A 20,368-nucleotide genomic window follows, 5' to 3' on the forward strand; every position below is an offset into this window, starting at 1 on the left:
AGAGAGATGTTAAAATCCTGGAAGAATTAGAGTAGAATTGAGAACAACTGAAATTTCTGACTTGGTGAATGGTAATTTTCATGGATGAGTCTTAAAAATAGGAGAGAAGGAGAAAGGTAGTGAATGGAATATAAGATCAGTTTTTGATTTCTTAAATACAAATGTTTGTGAGATACCCGAAGAGAAATGCTTTCTTAAGACATAAAGTGAGTGAAAGTGAAAGTCACTCAGTCATGTCCGACTCTTTGCAACCCCATACAGTCCATGGGATTCTCCAGGCCAGAGTGCTGAAGCCTTTCCCTTCTCCAGGGGATCTGCCCAATCCAGGGATTGAACCCAGGTCTCCCATATTGCAGGTGGATTCTTTACCAGCTGAGCCACAAGGGAAGCCCTTCTTAAGACATATGTCTCTAGAATTTGATAGAGAGAGCTAGATGATGAAAGATCAACCCTTCAAAGGTAATTGAGGCCAGTATTATTATTTTGATAAAAATTACAGTGTGAAAAACCAGTAAAACAGAAAACATTCAACTGAAGATGAAAGAGACACTAATAAGCATTTGTGAGTGGGTAGTTTTATGTATTTTCCATAAATATGTACAACAAATGCAGGCTTACAGAGCAGCAATCCAAAGGGGATGACACTCTTCAAAGCTCCAGTTATAGGGATGCATCAGGGTTTTGGCTATTAGGTGTATGTAGATGCCATATGTATTAAGTATAAAGAGAATGAATTTATAAAGTATTTTTCCTACTAGAAAAATAGATGTTAAATATTCATAAAAATGAAAGTCTTAGATGAAGATGTTAACTATTCATAAGCTACAAGGTTTAATATTTTAAGTAGATTCTAGTGTCCTACACAGATCTTCTGTTTAAGAGTATATAAAAGTATTCTGTCTTATGAGCTGTTCCAGATGCTCAGGAGCTCTGATCTCAAAGGCGGTTTTTAAATGGTAGTATGCATATTTGGGGGCTCCCCTGGTGGCTTAGATGATAAGAATCTGTCTGCAATATGGGAGACTCGGGTTTGATCCCTGGTTTGGGAAGATCCCCTGGAGAAGGAAATAGCAACCCACTCTAGTATTCTTGCTTGGAGAATCCTATGGAGCCTGGTGAGCTACAATCCATGGGGTCTCAAAGAGTTGGACACAACTGAGCAACTAACACACACACACACACACACACACTTGGACATTCCTTTTTAACCATCTCGTTAGCATTAAGAATCACCCCAAATGACCTCTTTTGACCTGTCTTTTATGTTTCTTCTTTCTAAAATCAGGCCAGTCTTCAAAGACCTGAGATTAAACTTGAATCACTAAAAGAAGATATTAAGGAATTCTTTAAAATATCAGGTTTGTAAGTTACTGTTTATTTTTCTTTCTCGAATTCTTTAAAGCAAAATAAGGAAAGACTTTATTTTGAGGGGATATTGTATCTGCAGTCAGTTACTTGTTTAAAATTGTGGAAGAGTGGTAGGATAGGTTTTTATTTGAAGTGAATTGGAACTTTCAGACATTTCTGGAGAAATTCAGGAACCTTGGTAAAAACTGCTTTACGTTGATCAGTTTTAAATAGTGTTTACCTTCCTGGTCAAAATACATCCTGAATGTATTAAAATCTCCTTAGTTAAGTATCTTTTACCTTTCATCTGTGACTTTTTTCTTTCTCTGCTTCTTTTCTCTCTTTTCTACCCTTCAAAGAAAACAGAAGAAAATCTCAGCTTTTAGAGCAAGCTGTTAAGCTTTTGCACTTGGGAACTGAGATATTAAGTGGTTTACTTACCCAAATAAGTTGATCAAAAATAATAGTTAGTAGCCAAGTGAACTGATCTGACTGGTGGTGCCTTATAATAGTCTGCTTCTCTTGTTTAGGAATTTACTGACTAGGTAACTGTCATGAATTACTTGTGATCTTTGTCAAGTGCCTGGCTGTTTTTCGCCCTTCTGTTGGCATATTCCTCATAGCACTGCCAGTACAGCTGCCAAAGATTTTGGCATTTGTTGAGTGCCGTAACAGTGGAAGAAGGAAATATTCTTCTCATCTTAAGAAAATGACACCAGAGTTTTACTTACAAAGTAATAAATCATGTTGACAATTTGTATTTAGTGTTAGCCAAGGGAATATTGGTAAATATATAATAAATAATTCCTTAGAATAAAACTTTACATTAGCAATTGGCAGTTGATAAAATTCTTGCACAGTGAATATGATGTTAAAGCTTTTGTGAAATAAATTTAATTTTAATGTATGTTTACTTTAAAAACTAATATGTTTATATATGTTTTCCTTTTTTTAAAACAGGTTGGGAGAAAAAGCTTCAGAATGCTGTGTATAGTGAACTGAGTGTGTGAGTTTTTCCTCCCTATTTTGAGATACTCTTATTACGTTTAGCTATATTTGCTTTGTAAGTAATGAATATAGTTTTACTATGTGTACTCATTGTTATTATTTCTTATTAGCATTTATATAGCATTTCAAGTGAGTTTATACTATTAAAAACTGTAGTCTTCCTGAGAATTAATACGTGGGGGTTTTTACCGACAAAAGTTATATATTAACAATTCATTAATCCAGTATAATTAGGGAATATGATATTTCTCATAAGTTAGTATTTCAGATAAGTTAAGCTTACCAGTGTTCTCTTTATTGTTGCCATATTGGACATTATCCTTTTTCTGTCTTTATATACTGACCATTTTAAACACAACTAACTGTTTTTTGAAATATTAATTATTAAGAATATTACTATTTTTATTTATCTGAATTTGTTCTCAGAGTTTGCTGAAATGTGTAGAACTATTTGTCATTACAAGAAATATAGATCCTGAATGTTAACCTTTGTAGTTTATTTAATGTTCCATTATTCATCAATTATTTATTGCTAGCACTATAGTGGGCACTGGGGATATAGCATAGAACTGTGAACAGTTTCTGCCCTCATGAGGTTTTGATCTAATTGAGTTCTTAAGTCTTTTTTTCCCTGCTATCAATGTATCTGTGTCTGTAGCCTCTCTAGTTTCTCACACTCCTGTTTCCAATTTGTTGCTTCTAATCTGCTGTTAGTTGGAAAAGGAAATAACCTGGTTTACCAGAATGGTTTCTAAAACAAAGAGATGAATGCTTGTGGGTTTGTGCTTAGACACACATTTTTAAAATTAGTTATTTGCTTCTTTGCTTATTGCTATCTTTTGAGTTGGTTTTTGAGCTCTTAAACTCATAAATAAAGTGCCATCTATTAAGTAAAGCTGATTGTGATCATACCTTTGGTTCTAGTCACTAAAGGAAAAGGTATTTATCAAGACAAGTAAGGTTTTAAAACTCCCCAAATGTGGTAGAGATACCATGAGTTGATTAAACTAATACGGGCATGGTGATTTACCTCTGTCTGCTAAAGCTTGTAACTTCAGTGTCTTTGTCTCTGATACTGGCAGAATAATAGCATCTGTTGTGTATAATTCCAGATATTAGATTCTCATCTCAGTAGATACTACTGATGATTGCTGTTTTTGTGGTATAATGCATTCCTGAAAATTGTTCTGTGAGACAGAGTGCCTTTTTACTTGATGGCATGGACAATATTTCATTCATTGTCATATCCTTGATATCTTACATAATAGACATTAAATAAGTATTTTATAAATATTCAATAACTTGTTGGGATATTTGAAGGAGTTCAGTAAAACTGCCTGTTTTCTTCACTTGGGTTCTGAACAAATAAAGAAAATAAAATATAAACGCAAATGGGAAATCAAAACTATACTTTTACTTGTGATAAAGATTGGGTAGGAGGACATAGCTTAGTGCAAGAGCAAAATTAACTCTTTAGCTGAACTCCAGACTCAGACTTAACCTTCTACTTAAATAGCATTGTGAGCATATTCAGTTTATTCTTCCAAAATTTAAAAGTTGGAGAGGGCATTTCTTCTCTTCTGGGGTATAGTGAGTAAAGCCCTGGAAAGAGGTCAAGTATGTTACAGGGAGGCAGTTCGTTTCATATGAAAGGGCACATCTGGAGTCGAGGAAGAAGTGTTTCCGCATGTAAATCAGAAAAGTAAGTGGACTTAGCGTATTCTGGTCCATTTTTCATTGGCAGAAACCATTAGATGCATAGATAAATAAAGCAAAACTAAGATGGAAATATCTATTAATATAAATGATTGCATATACTCTCATTCCTAATAGAACTGTGGCCATGTGAGCTATATACATCATACCTGGAATTTGCTCATGTCATACTTATTTTAGTAATCATTCCAAAGATTTAATCAGATTTTTATTTAACAAGTATAGCAGAAAATTTTCTACTGTCTTTTATTACATGAAACATAACACTAGCCAAGGTTAGCTCTTTCTGCTTCAAAACTGCATACTTTAACTATTATTGTGCTAAAAACTATTTAATATTATATCAGTGATAATTTACATTGATTGAATGTTTATCTCCAGCACTGTGGTAATAAGCACTTTATAGTCATTGTCTATATTAGGTAGTCTTTATAACACCTTACAAAGTAGATTTTATTATTCTAATTATTTTACAAAAGAGAAAACTGAGTCTAAGATCACTTAAGTAACTTGCTGAAAATCATGTAGCTAGTAAATGGCAGTGCTGGGATTTCACCTCTAGTGAAACATATTCTAAAGCCATACATTTTACTACTTCTCACATATACTTGCATCTTGTATTTTACTTAGATTAAAAGTGTTCTAAAACAAGAATTATGTCTTACATTTCTTTGTGTATTTCCTATAGCATCAAATAAATGACATTGAGTCAGCAAGTAGTTATTGAGCCACCCCAGGGCTAGCACACAATAAATATCTTTTTGAATTGAGAAAACTTAGTGAAACTATTAATCTTAAACATTTACTGTAAATATTTAAGAAAGTCTTTACATTGAAAATGTACCAATTTCTTTGTCTCCTAGTCTTTATTGTATTTTATGTAGAGCAGTTTGGAGAAGGAAATGGCAACCCACTCTAGTGTTCTTGCCTGGAGAATCTCATGGACCAGAGGACCCGGGGGGACTACAGGCCATGGGGTTGCAAGGAGTTGGACATGACTGAAGAGACTGAGCGTGCTGTAAAGAATTAGAAGATATATTATTTTCCTCATGGAATACAAATGAAAAGAATATATAAACCTTTTTAACTTTCCATATATGTATATATTATAAAAACAGACACCACAATTCACTGTTACATATATGCAAGTGTCTAGCATATTTTGGAGAGGTATAAATGTTGAATGATAGTGGGCCTCAAAACAGAAAGATTTTTAGATTAATGAGTACCTTACAGTAGATCACCAGACTAGGTCAGTTTTTTATAGACATTTAAATTGTTCTCTAAAAGAGTCCTCAGGTAGTAGACCTGCTGCTGCTGCTGCTAAGTTGCTTCAGTCGTGTCCGACCCTGTGCGACCCCAGAGACGGCAGCCTACCAGGCTCCCCCGTCCCTGGGATTCTCCAGGCAAGAACACTGGAGTGGGTTGCCATTTCCTTCTCCTGTGCATGAGCGTGAAAAGTGAAAGTGAAGTCGTTCCTAGGCACCTCTAAAATGTCCTAATCATAGTTCTTCTTGCCCTCTTAGTCTTAAATGTTATACATAACAAATGTTCTATTCAGAGCGAGGTGCTGGCATAATGCACAAGTAGGTAGATAGTGTTTGCTTTTTATGGAGCTTACACCCCAGTGGGGCACAGAGACTTTACAGACGCAATTACAGTATAATGTAGTAAGTGCTATAATAGGGTAAGTGCAAGCAGTACATAGGGCAGGTGGTTAACTCAGATTGGAGGTGTCATGATGACTTGTCACAGGAAATAATATTCAGACTGAGATCAGAAAGCAAAGCCACAGTTAGGGGAAGGAATAGAGAAGAAAAATGCTTTAGGCACAAGGAAGGGAACAACGGGTACAGATGTTTCACACATGCACGTGTGTTTAGTTGTGTCCACTTCTTTTGTAATCTCATGGACTGTAGACTTCCAGGCTCCTCTGTCTTTGGGATTTCCCAGGCGAGAATATTGGAGTGGGTTGCCATTTCCTCCTCCAGGGAATCTTCCCAGCCCAGGGATTGAACCCACATCTCTTGCATCTCCCGTACTGGCAGGTGGATTCTTTACCACTGGCGCCACCTGGGAAGCCCACAGATGTTTAGAGGTGGAAAAGAATGTTGTATATTGGAAGAACAAAAATTGTGTGGCTGGATGGTAGAGGGCAAAGGGCCATAGGAAAGAACGAAGCTAGATCTGTAGGCAGGCTTGTGCCTGTTACTCAAGGATTTGTAGATTGGATCCTAAAAGCATTTGGGTCCCATTTTAGGATTTAGTAGTAACATGACCACATTTGCATTTTAGTTATTTAGCAGTGTGCGTATGTGCATGCTCAGTTGTGTCTGACTCTTTGTGACCCCATGGACTGTAGCCTGCCGGGCTCCTCTGTCCAAGGGATTCTCAAGGCAAGAATACTGGAGTACATTGCCATTTCCTTCTCCAGGGACTGAACCCACATCTCTTGCATTGTTGGCAGATTCTTCACCATCTGAGCCACCTGGGAAGCCCATTCAATAATGTACTGGGTATCTAGTATGTGCCAGGTCTTATGCTAGACACTGGAAATACAATCACTGGTGAATAAGAGCACAACTCCTGACTAACAGCCAGGCAGATTGACAGATAGGTTGAAGACAGTGTAGGGGAGACTGCTTATGAATATGTCAGATGAATGCAAGCAAGTAATGTCATTGCCTAAATCAGTGTCAGTGAGGTAGTAAAAGATGAGTGGTGTTTAGAGGGATTTGGAGAGACAGGAGAGGGAGGAGCAAAGAGTGACATCCAGGTTTCTGTATTGTTCCTCTGCTGATCCTCATCTCTTTGTATTACTAAATGTGAAATCCATGAGGACAGAGATTTTAATGTGTTTTATTTTCTGCTGTATTTGTATAACCTTGAACACTTGGTAGATTCTCATTAAATATTTATAACAATAAATAGCTTTATTTTGGTTTTAATATGAATAATTTGGGGTTGACCACTTCTTACCTTTTTTCTGGATAAATTTCATATAGCTTAAATAACCCTTAAAGTAAGAAAGCGTTAGTCACTCAGTCGTGTCCGACCCTTTGTGACCCCATGGACTACAGCCCGCCAGGCTCCTCTGTCCATGGAATTCTCTAGGCAAGAATACTGGGATGGGTTGCCATGCCCTTCTCCAGGGGATCTTCCCGAACCAGGGTTTGTACCCGGGTCTCCTGCTTTGCAGGCAGATTCTTTACCATCTGAGCCGCCAGGATCTTTTCTAAATAATCTTTAAGATCTTCAGTAAATGCTCTCAAGTTTCTAAATTTCCAATTTTATTTAATTTAGAAATAATTACTGTTAAAATGGAAGGATTTTAGAATTATATTTCATTATAAAACATATGTATCTTTACAAATAATATAGTGAGCAGTATAAAATATATAACTTTTAAACCATCTTGCATATAAGAAATACTGAGGTATCTAGAAATTACCAGTGGTTTTTTTTGTGTGTGAGTGGAGAAAGGTGATTTGTTTAGGTACATGGAATGCAGATTTTAGCAGAAAAAACAATTAGAAATAATCAGTTAGTGAAACTGTCTAAAGTTCCCCTTTAGATGTCCGTGCTTCAATAAGGAATTTCTTGAGAATTCAGTGCATGGTTCTTGATTGTTAGAATATGGTTGCTTTCAGTTCAGTTCAGTCACTCAGTCGTGTCTGACTCTTTGCGACCCCATGAATCGCAGCACGCCAGGACTCCCTGTCCATCACCACCTCCCAGAGTTCACTCAGACTCACGTCCATCGAGTCCGTGATGCCATCCAGCCATCTCATCCTCTGTCGTCCCCTTCTCCTCCTGCCCCCAATCCCTCCCAGCATCAGAGTCTTTTCCAATGAGTCAACTCTTTGCTTGAGGTGGCCAAAGTACTGGAGTTTCAGCTTTAGCATCATTCCTTCCAAAGAAATCCCAGGGCTGATCTCCTTCAGAATGGATTGGATCTCCTTGCAGTTGCTTTACATGGGTGTAATTTCTATGACTAATTTTAAGTAGAGATATCAGTTGTGAAAGAGATGGAAACCTCTAAGGAAATGTTAAATTATTGTGTTTTCCTATTGCCTTCTCTATGATTTTATATCACTCTGTACCTCAGTCATTACATTTCAACCATCCTGGCTTTTCCTGATTTTTAAACATTCCACAGTTTCCCACCTCAGAGTTTTGTGCTTGCTGTCCTTTTCCTTGGGATGTTGGTTGGCTCCTTTTCACTCATGTCTTGATTCAAACATTAGGTTTCCTAGACACCTTCCCTACCCTTCCAAATCATTTAGGCTTTATCCTGCTCTCCTTCTCTCATGGCATTTACTACTGTTTTATGTCTTTCTATTTATTTGTTTGTTTTTCATAAATATTGACTGTCTTTCTTCACTAGAATATTAGGTACATGAGAACAGGAGATACTGTCTTAATCTCACCATATACCTAGAAGGGCTCAGTATTTGTTGAATAAATGAATCTGTTTTCTTAATAAAAACAATATATTTTGAATATAAAATGTCATGTTACACAGAATACAGAATTTATGACATTAAATTTAAACAATTTTATTAAATATGTGAATTAATATAGTATGTAATATATTGCATGCTAAAATATGGCTATTACAAAAGAGTATTTATACTATCATTTCAATTCTGTGGAAAAGGAAATTGGGAGAATTGAGAAAAGTTGATATTTTAGTTAAGTTAATGGACTTGTTTAGATTTCAGATTTTTAAAATTTCTGTTATAATATTTATATACTAAAATTAACAGTTGTGAAAATTTCCTATGAGCACTTACAGAGCTAAATAATTTAAAAGTTACCTCAATCTATGAATTCCACTTTAACTTTTAATGTCATTAAATTGCTAATTTAAAGGCACAATGCTAGTAGGATAAGAATTAAAGTTTTGTTAGGTTGTTGTACTTTGTGTAAGTACATAGAACTGCTAGCAAATGTTCTGTTTCATATATCATGAACTATAGAGGTAAGTAATTTCTAATCAACAAACTGATTAATTATCAAGAGAGGTATATAATATTTAGCTCCCTCTTTCTGTCCTCAGGTTTCCTTTACCTAGTCATCCTGCTGCACCTCCTGAACATCTTAAAGAACCTTTGGTATACATGCGGAAAGCACAGGTTGGCTATTGTTCATTTTAATTTTATTATTCCATACCAAGTTATATAATGCAGAATGAAAGATCCTTATTGACATTAGGACTATATTTATTATATGAAAGACTGGATAAGGACTACTAAAGTGATGCAAATAGGATTTGTATGCTGTTTATATTCGGTAACCAAGGATTACATTTACTTAATTTCTGTAGTAATTCTGAAAATACTGAGTAAAAGGAAAAAAATCTTGTAACATACTGGCCTAAGATTTAAAATATGATAAAGGTATTATGCACCGATTTGTTCCTCAAGTTCTGTGATATTGAAGGAAAGAATAGGGAATGAACTGACTCACTCTTCCCCTAAAATTTTGGCTTTTGACACCAGTGTTACTGATAGTGTATTTGAAATATATTTGTTTTCACAACAGGTTGTTGCATACCAGTTGTATTCAGTTGCAGAATCCAAATGAATCCTGTAATCTAAGATGAACTGAAAAACAATGAAAAGTCACTTTAAAAGAATAAAATAAAATAATTTAAATAGAAAGACTATAAAAAGCTGTTAAAATAGAAACAATAAGCTGTCTGCTGCTGCTGCTAAGTCACTTCAGTCATGTCCGACTCTGTGCAACCCCATAGATGGCAGCCCACGAGGCTCCCCCATCCCTGGGATTCTCCAGGCAAGAACACTGGAGTGGGTTGCCATTTCCTTTTCCAGTGCATGAAAGTGAAAAGTGAAAGTGAAGTCGCTCAGTCGTGTCTGACTCTTTGCAACCCCATGGACTTCAGCCTACCAGGCTCCTCCATCCATGGGATTTTCCAGGCAAGAGTACTGGAGTGGGTTGCTAAATGACCCCAATTCTTTAGCTGGCCTTTGCCTTTGCCCAGCCTGTTCTACCCACCTGTGAGGTAGGACTGTTCTTGAGCCTTCCTCACAGTGCTGGGGACCTGCCACTCCTGAGGCTTTAATGGACATCATAAGCTGAACCTTCTTTCTCCATCGTAGTCTCAGAAACTATTCTGTTCAGTTCAGTTCAGTCACTCAGTCGTGTCTGACTCTTTGCAACCCAATGAATTGCAGCACACCAGGCCTCCCTGTCCATCACCATCTTCCAGAGTTCACTCAGACTCACGTCCATCGAGTCCGTGATGCCATCCAGCCATCTCATCCTCTGTCGTCCCCTTCTCCTCCTGCCCCCAATCCCTCCCAGCATCTGAGTCTTTTCCAATGAGTCAGCTCTTCGCATGAGGTGGCTAAAGTACTGGAGCTTCAGCTTTAGCATCATTCCTTCCAAAGAAATCCCAGGGCTAATCTCCTTCAGAATGGACTGGTTGGGTCTCCTTGGTGTCCAAGGGACTCTCAAGAGTCTTCTCCAACACCACAGTTCAAAGGCATCAATTCTTCGGCGCTCAGCCTTCTTCACAGTCCAACTCTCACATCCATACATGACCACTGGAAAATCATAGCCTTGACTAGATGGACCTTTGTTGGCAAAATAACGTCTCTGCTTTTCAATATGCTATCCAGGTTGGTCATAACTTTTCTTCCAACAAGTAAGCGTCTTTTAATTTCATGGCTGCAGTCACCATCTGCAGTGATTTTGGAGCCCAAAGAAATAAATGTCTGACACTGTTTCCACTGTTTCCCCATCTATTTCCCATGAAGTATTGGGACCAGATGCCATGATCTTCGTTTTCTGAATGTTGAGCTTGAAGCCAGCTTTTTCACTCTCCTCTTTCACTTTCATCAAGAGGCTTTTTAGTTCCTCTTCACTTTCTGCCATAAGGGTGGTATCATCTGCGTACTGAGGTTATTGATATTTCTCCTGGCAGTCTGGATTCCAGCTTGTGCTTCTTCCAGCCCAGCGTTTCTCATGATGTACTCTGCATAGAAGTCAAATAAGCAAGGTGACAATATACAGCCTTGACGCACTCCTTTTCCTATTTGGAACCAGTCTGTTGTTCCATGTCCAGTTCTAACTGTTGCTTCCTGACCTGCATACAGATTTCTCAAGAGGCAGGTCAGGTCGTCTGGTATTCCCATCTCTTTTAGAACGTTCCACAGTTTATTGTGATCCACACAGTCAAAGGCTTTGGCATAGTCAATAAAGCAGAAATAGATGTTTTTCTGAAACTCTCTTGCTTTTCCGATGATCCAGCGGATGTTGGCAATTTGATCTCTGGTTCCTCTGCCTTTTCTAAAACCAGCTTGAACCTCTGGAAGTTCACGGTTCATATATTGCTGAAGCCTGGCTTGGAGAATTTTGAGCATTACTTTACTAGCATGTGAGATAAGTGCAATTGTGTGGTAGTTTGAGCATTCTTTGGCATTGCCTTTTTTTGGGATTGGAATGAAAACTGACCTTTCCCAGTCCTGTGGCCACTGCTGAGTTTTCCAAATTTGCTGGCATATTGAGTGTAGCACTTTCACAGCATCATCTTTCAGGATTTGAAATAGCTCACCTGGAATTCCATCACCTCCACTAGCTTTGTTCTTAGTGATACTTCCTACGGTCCGCATGGCTTCACATTTCCAGGATGTCTGGCTCTAGGTGAGTGATCACACCATCGTGATTATCTTGGTCGTGAGGATCTTTTTTGTACAGTTCTTCTGTGTATTCTTGCCACCTCTTCTTAATATCTTCTGCTTCTGTTAGGTCCATACAATTTCTGTCCTTTTTCAAGCCCATCTTTGCATGAAATTTTCCCTTGGTATCTCCAATTTTCTTGAAGAGATCTTTAGTCTTTCCCATTCTGTTGTTTTCCTCTATTTCTTTGCATTGATCACTGAGGAAGGCTTTCTTATCTCTTCTTGATAGTCTCTGGAACTCTGCATTCAGATGCTTATATCTTTCCTTTTCTCCTTTGCTTTTCGCTTCTCTTCTTTTCACAGCTATTTGTAAGGCCTCCTCAGACAGCCGTTTTGCTTTTTTTGCGTTTCATTTCCATGGGGATGGTCTTGATCCCTGTCTCCTGTACAATGTCACAAACCTCTGTCCATAGTTCATCAGGCACTCTCTCTATCTGATCTAGTCCCTTAAATCTATTTCTCACTTCCACTGTATAATCATAAGGGATTTTATTTAGGTTGTACCTAAATGGAGTCATGGTGGACAGGTGTGACAGAATGTGGTCCACTGGAGAAGGGAATGGCAAACCACTTCAGTATTCTTACCTTGAGAACCCCATGAATAGTATGAAAAGGCAAAATGATAGGATACTGAAAGAGAAACTACCCAGGTCAGTAGGTGCCCAGTATGCTACTGGAGATCAGTGGAGAAATAACTCCAGAAAGAATGAAGAGATGGGGCCAAAGCAAAAACAATACCCAGTTGTGGATGTGACTGGTGATAGAAGCAAGGTCCGATGCTGTAAAGAGCAATGTTGCATAGGAACCTGGAATGTCAGGTCCATGAATCAAGGCAAATTGGAAGTGGTCAAACAGGAGATGGCAAGAGTGAACGTCGACATTCTAGGTATCAGCGAACTAAAATGGACTGGAATGGGTGAATTTAACTCAGATAACCATTATATCTACTACTGCGGGCAGGAATCCCTTATAAGAAATGGAGTAGCCATCATGGTCAACAAAAGAGTCCGAAATGCAGTACTTGGATGCAAACTCAAAAACAACAGAATGATCGCTGTTCATTTCCAAGGCAAACCATTCAATATCACCATAATCCAAGTCTATGCCCCAACCAGTAATGCTGAAGAAGCTGAAGTTGAACAGTTCTATGAAGACCTACAAGACCTTTTAGAACTAACAGCCCGAAAAGATGTCCTTTTCATTATAGGGGACTGGAATGCAAAAGTAGGAAGTCAAGAAACACCTGGAGTAACAGGCAAATTTGGCCTTGGAATACAGAATGAAGCAGGGAAAAGACTAATAGAGTTTTGCCAAGGAAATGCACTGGTCATAGCAAACACCCTCTTCCAACAACACAAGAGAAGACTCTACACATGGACATCACCAGATGGTCAACACCAAAATCAGACTGATTATATTCTTTGCAGCCAAAGATGGAGAAGCTCATTCAAGAAAAACAAGACCGGGGGCTGACTGTGGCTCAGATCATGAACTCCTTATTGCCAAATTCAGATTTAAATTGAAGAAAGTAGGGAAAACCACTAGACCATTCAGGTATTTCTATCTCTAGTAAAGTAAATAGTAAATGTTGCTCAGTCGTGTCCAACTCTTTGCAACCCCATGGACTGTAGCCTACCAGGTTCCTCTGTCCATGGGATTTTCCAGGCAAAAATAATGGAGTGGGTTGCCATTTCCTTCTCCAGGAGATCTTCCCAACCCAGGGATCGAACCCAGGTATCGCGCGTTGTAGGAAGACGCTTTATCATCTGAGCCACTGGGGAAGTCTGTTTCTATCTCTAGGTAGTATTAATACTTTAGGGCCAGCAATCAGATGGTATTTACATCAGTGTGTCATAAAGCAGAATCTCGAAATGATGCATGCATGAAAGAATTGTTTGGTCTTTTATTATAAAGGTCTGAACTTAAGAAAAAAATCTAAATATCTAGTTCTAAGGGTTTTTATTTTTTTCAAAATTGGAAAATTTTTGAACATTTTAGAGAAAGTATCAGTTTTAACATGTGTAAAAAATAGAAGTCGATTTCCTATTAAGACTAGAGAGGTGAATAATAGGTCTATTCTTAAAGTCTACCACTAGTTGCTGAGACTGTGTATGAGTGGTAAGTGCATATATATGGATGGAACTCTTCTCTCTTCTCTCTGTGCTTACCCACTAGATCAGGGGTTGGCATGCCACAGCCCATGGGCCAGATCTGCCCTGCTACCTGTGTTCGTGTTGTGGGCAAGCTAGGAATTTTTTTTTTTTTTTTACGTTTTGAACTGGTTGAAAATCAAAAGGAGAATACTGTCTTGAGACCCATGAAAATTATAGGAATTAATAAAATGTATTTATTAGAAAATAGTCATGCTCCTTTGTTTACATGTTGTTTATGGCTGCTTTTACAATACAGTGTCAGAGTGAAGTAGTTGCATTGGAGACATTATGACCTGTAAAGTGTAAAATTTTTAATCACCTACCCTTTAACAGAAAGTTTACAAACCCCTTGATTAAATTATTCAGTTCTTTAAGAGCATGAACTGTGCTTTTATCCTCAACATCTAAGCCCAGTCCCTAGCTCGTAGAACACTCTCAGTAAATGTTTGCTGAAATGCAGTTGACTCTTGAACAACATGGGTTTGAACTACATGGATCCACTTCTATGTGGATTTTTTATTCAGTGCTACATATAATACTAAACTCTCCTGGGTTGGTTGAATCTGCAGATGTGGAACCACAGGTATGGAGAGCCAACTATCCGGTTATACTCAGCTTTTCCACTATGTTAAGGATGTTGGCATCCCTAACCTCCAAAAACTTCAGGGTCAGCTGTAACTGGTTCTTTAACCGATGCCTCCTCCACCAGTTGGTGTCTGCTTGTCTTCCCATTTGTTCTTCTCTGGTTGCCTAGTTCTTGACCTCCCTGATCTGTCAGGCAGTTCCCTTTGTGCGAAAGCTACCTAGTCTGGACTGAATGACTGCTGTTCTGTCATGTTCTCTCTTCCACCTCATTCATACCTTTTACCCCATCAGATTTCTACTCTGACTGGCATTTTAGTCCTCAGCCTAAGGCTGCCTCTACTGTCTACTATCTCTCTTCCCTTAAACTGTTGAGTACTTAGGGAAGAAATCATGTAAGATCTATGTTTACCATTAGTTTAGTCTAAATCCTTTTATATATCTTTCAGTGGGTTCATTTTGTTGCATCTCAATCCTTTTATTATTAATTATCTGCTTTCGATGGTAAATACCAAAATCAGATTGATTATATTCTTTGCAGCCAAAGATGGAGAAGCTCTATGCAGTCAGCAAAAACAAAACTGGAAGCTGATTGTGGCTCAGATCATGAACTCCTTATTGCAAATTCAGACTTTAAATTGAACAAAGTAGGAAAAACCACTAGACCACTCAGGCTTGGCCTACATCAAATCGCTTACAGTTATACAGTGGAAGTGACAAACAGATTCAAGGGATTAGATGTGATAGAGTGCCTGAAGAACTATGGACAGAGGTTCATGACATTATACAGGAGGCAGTGATAAGACCATCCCCAAGAAAAAGAAATGCAAAAAAGCAAAATGGTTGTCTGAGGAGGCCTTACAAATAGCTGAGAAAAGAAGAGAAGCTAAAGGCAAAGGAGAAAAGGAAAAGATATACCCATTTGAATGCAGATTTCCAGAGAATAGCAAGGAGAGATAAGAAAGCATTCCTCGGTGATCAGTGCAAAGAAATAGAGGAAAACAATAGAATGGGAATGACTAGAGATCTCTTCAGGAAAATTAGAGACACCAAGGGAACATTTCATGCCAAGATGGGCACAATAATGGACAGAAATGGTATGGACTTAACAGAAGCAGAAGATATAAGAAGAGGTGGCAAGAATACACAGAAGAATAGACAAAAAAGATCTTCATGACCTAGATAACCATGATGGTGTGATCACTCACCTAGAGCCAGACATCCTAGAATGCGAAGTCAAGTGGGCCTTAGGAAGCATCACTACAAACAAAGCTAGTGGAGGTGATAGAATTCCAGTTGAGCTATTTCAAATCCTAGAAGATGATGCTGTGAAAATGTTGTGCTCAATATACCAGCAAATCTGGAAAACTCAGCAGTGGCCACAGGACTGGAAAAGGTCTGTTTCAGTCTAGTCCCAAAGAAGGGCAATGCCAGGGAATGCTCAAACTACCATACAATTGTACTCATCTCACACACTAGCAAAGTAATGCTCAAAATTCTCCAAGCCAGGCTTCAACAGTATAGGAACCCTGAACGTCCAGATGTTCAAGCTGGATTTAGAAAAGGCAGAGGAACCAGAGATCAAACTGCCAACATCTGCTGGATCCTAGAAAAAGCAAGAGAGTTCCAGAAAAACAACAGCTTTTGCTTTATTGACTATGCCAAAGCCTTTGATTGTGTGGATCACAACAAACTGTGGAAAATTTTGAAAGAGATGGGAATACCAGACCACCTGACCTTGCTCCTGAGAAATCTGTGTGCAGGTCAAGAAGCAACAATTAGAACTAGACATGTAACAACAGACTGGTTCCAAATTGGGAAAGGAGTACGTCAAGGCTGAATATTGTCATCCTGCTTATTTAAATGTGTATGCAGAGTACATCATGTGAAATGCAGGCTGGATGAAGCGCAAGCTGGAATCAAGATTGCCAGATATGCAAATGACACCACCCTTATGGCAGAAAGTGAAGGAGAACTAAAGAGCCTCTTGATGAAAGTGAAAGAGGAGAGTGAAAAAGTTGGCTTAAAACTTACCATTCAGAAAATATGGCATCTGGTCCCATCACTTCATGGCAAATAGAGGGAAACTGGGTATCAGATCCTTGGGAATTCTCCATAGTATCTTCTTAATTTTTCTATACATCTAAAACTCTTGTGAAAAATTAAGTCTACTAAAAAAAAAAAAGATAAAACAGTGGAGACTTTATTTTTGGAAACAGTGAGACTTTATTTTGGCGGGGGCGGGGGGGATGGGGGGGCTATGTTTTTGGGTTGCCATTTCTTTCTCTAGGAGTTACCCTTATAATATTTCTTACTGCCTTCTAGGAAACCTTTAATGACTGCCAGTTGCCTAATAAATGATGTTCATACTCCAAAGCCCACCATGAAGGGTTTTTACTGTCTGTCCCCAGCAGAGACTGTTCCACTCCATCAGTCTCTGCTGTCTTATAACTGCCCTTTAAGTGAAGCATTTTGCCTTTCCTGTTGCATCGTTAACACTTTTTGTTTTGCTGTCATGGAAAGCCCCCTGCTTGTTCTGTGTTATGTAAATCCCATTTATTTTGTGTCAGTTTAGATGGCATCTCTTCATTGAGGTTGTTATTACTCCTGTTGTAAGGATTTCTCCCTCTTTTGAACTCTGGTAGCACACTATCCCTGGAGGAGGGCATGACAACGCAGACCTTTATATAGCAGAAGCTTAGTAAGTTTATAATGAATCAGTAAGAAAAGGCATTTCCCATCTTTTCTTACAGTATTTATTTAACAGATGTTTACTGAATGCCCGTGAGTAGAAGACACTCTGCTGTGTGCTGCGGAGATTCAGAAATAAATTAGATAGAGATTCTGCCTTCAGGAAACTACATGATTTGATAATTGAAATAAGACTTGGACACATGTATCTGTAACACAAGGTAGAAAGTGTTGCCTGCCAAAGGGAAGGTGGCCAGGAAATCTAGGCTGTAAGGGGAAGAGGCTACTATTACTGCTTCAGCCTTTTCCCAAGTGTTTTATGCTGAATCCTCACCCTGAGAGATGTTCCACAAAATGGGGTTTCAGGGACAAGTAAATTTGCAAATGGAAGCACACATTGCCTTCCTCTTATTGAATCACAATTTATTTATTTTTATTTTTTTTAGTAGACTTGATTTTTTACAAGAGTTTTAGATGTATAGAAAAATTGAGAAGATAGTATGCAGAATTCCCAAGGATCTGATACCGTTTCCCTTATTAACTTCTTACATTACTATGTACGCTCATTACACTTAGTGAACTGATATTAATACCATAGCTAAAGTTCATACTTTATTCAATAGATTCCCTTAGTGTTAACCTCATGTCCTTTTTCTGTTTTAGGAATCCATCCAGGACACCACATTGCATTTGGTTGTCATGTCTCCTTAGGCTCCTCTTGGCTATGACATTTTCTCAGACTTCCCTTATTTTTGATGACCTTGACAGTTTTGAGAAATACCGGTCAGGTATTTTGTAGAATATCCCTCTCTTGGAATTCGTCAGATGTTTTTCTCATGATTAGACCGGGGATATGAGTTTTTTGTAGGAAGATCACAGACATAAAGTGCCATTTATATCGATTAAATTGTATCATTGTTCATCCATCAACATGATATATTACTGTTGATGTTGACCTTTATTGCCTGATTGAGATAGTAATTGTGAGGTTTTTCCGCTGTAAAGTTACTCCCCCTCTCCCACCTTAGATGTATACTATACTCTCTGGAAGGAAGTCACAGTTCATACTTAAGGAAGAGAAATTATGTTCCACCTCCCTGAGTGGGAGAGTATCTACAAAAATTATTTAGAATTCTTCTGCATCAAAGAATTGTCTTCTCTCCCCCATTTATTATTCAATCATTTATTTGTATCAATATGGACTCATGAATATTTATTGTATACTTTGGTTTTTAATCTGATGCTTCTTAATTTTGTCTACAATTTCTTTTGGTGTGTTAATGGCTCAGAGAGGCTCTTCAGAGAAACAGTTTAATTTTTTCTCTGTAGAGAAACAGTTTAATTTTTATTTAACCTAGTGCTGTTCAGACTTATGTGACATATTTCCATGTAAAGTACTTTGGGAACTACTTTGCTACACCTTTCACAGAAAGCAGTATTTGAAGAAATTTATATGCAGTATGATAAATATAAGTTCACAAATTTTCATTTGAAATAATAGTAGTAAGCACATAGAGCTCTAATTATGTGCCAGGTACCATTCAAGTATTCACTCATTTAATATTTATGTCGACTCTATGAGATGAGTTACATTTACGGTCTCAGAGAGTGCCAGCTTCACAAAACTACAAGTGGAAGACTTGGAATTTGAACTTGGACAGCCACTCCAGAATCTGCACTACCTGCTTCTATTCAGCCTTTCTGTATCCAGTCCAGAAATGCTCAGACAAACTCAGGATGAGCTATGTGGCTGAATTTATCTTGTTTGCTGTCAATCCAGTAACCTTAGTAAAGTGGAGAATTTTGCTAGTTTCATATTACTTCAGTTCTCATCTCCTTCCTAACTGGTCTTTCTGCCTTCTGTATTGTCACTCCATTTCTTAAAACTTCCAAGACTTTTAGGATAGAGCTTCAGTTCCTTACTTTTGCTTAGAAATCTATACATTATCTTGCCCCATTTTACTGTTCAGGTCTCATCTCTTGCCTCTTCTTACTGTCCCTCCCCTTCCTGCCACTCCATTTCCAGGCACATGTACCTTCTCTCTCTCTTCATCTCCTTGGTGTCCTCCAGCAGAAGAACCTGTGCTCAAACCGTCACTCCTACCCTAGACTGCCTCCCCTCGAACCCCACATGCTTCTGGCTAACCTCTACACATTCTTCAGGTGTTGGGTTAGATGATGGTTTCTTTAGGAAGGCTTTCTGACCCCTCTCTCTCAGATACTCAGATACTTTTCCTGTATCTCCAGTCCTCCACATGAGAGGCACCCTGCCCTTCCTACCACAATACTTGGGTTGTCTGTATGATCACTAGATTCTGTAGAGCAGAACCAGTGTCCCTCTTCCCACATTGTATCTGCAACCTCTGGCATGGTGCCCGGCCCATGGTAGACACTCAATAGATTTTTTTTAAATGATGAATGAATTACATAATGAAAAATGGAAATGTTCCCTTTAGGAAAGTATTTGTACCCTTATTTTGAGTAATTTCACGTCTTGAGCCTTATCTAAAGAAAAGAATCAGAGATAACAGTAAAAAATTTAAAGGCGTCTAAAGAAAGCAGTAGGGCCTGCTTAAATATAACGTAGAATCTCCAAAAGACAGTTTTACATAGGCATCAAAAATGGCATTTTTAGAGAAGTATAATGAGATGAAATTGCATGATATAATCTCAATTCAAAAAAGCAAACTATAAAACAATATAATTCTACTTTAATTAAGTGTATGTATATCCAAGTGCATATATATACACATATACATCTCAGTTGTACACATACATGCATAGAAAAAATGAAGAGAATAAAATGGGAACAGTGGTTATTTTTGACTGGTGGAAATTTATGAGTGCTTATTTATTATTTTATTCTTTATATATTGTACAGTTTTTCATATTATCTTGAATAAATATATACTTTTATTATCATAGAATTACTGAAGCCTTTTTCCATTAGAAAGCTGGGTTGTTATTATTTTGTTTTACTTTACTCATTTCAGTGTGAAGAAATTAATTTAAAGTTTTATAATTTCATAAGTTTTGCATGCTATGTATTTGTTACATGGTTTTTAATGACTTCTTATTTATTTTCACTACTATGAAAAAGTAGCAAGATGATAATTAATACCCATTTAAAGATTTCAGTAGAATTGCAATTCTTTTGTGAAT

General features: G+C 37.9%; 1 protein-coding gene across 1 annotated transcript in view; it reads left to right on the top strand.

The window, feature by feature from the left end:
• TBC1D19 (TBC1 domain family member 19) overlaps positions 1–20,368 on the top strand; it is a 147,949-nt gene that overhangs the window by 26,278 nt on the left and 101,303 nt on the right. Inside the window, exons 2-4 of the mRNA XM_005681489.3 lie at positions 1,286–1,358; positions 2,308–2,353; positions 9,134–9,209. Coding sequence (XP_005681546.1) covers positions 1,286–1,358; positions 2,308–2,353; positions 9,134–9,209 — 195 coding nt within the window. The remainder of the gene's footprint in view (positions 1–1,285; positions 1,359–2,307; positions 2,354–9,133; positions 9,210–20,368) is intronic.

This window comes from Capra hircus, chromosome 6 (assembly GCF_001704415.2).
Source record: "Capra hircus breed San Clemente chromosome 6, ASM170441v1, whole genome shotgun sequence".
NCBI lineage: Eukaryota > Metazoa > Chordata > Mammalia > Artiodactyla > Bovidae > Capra > Capra hircus.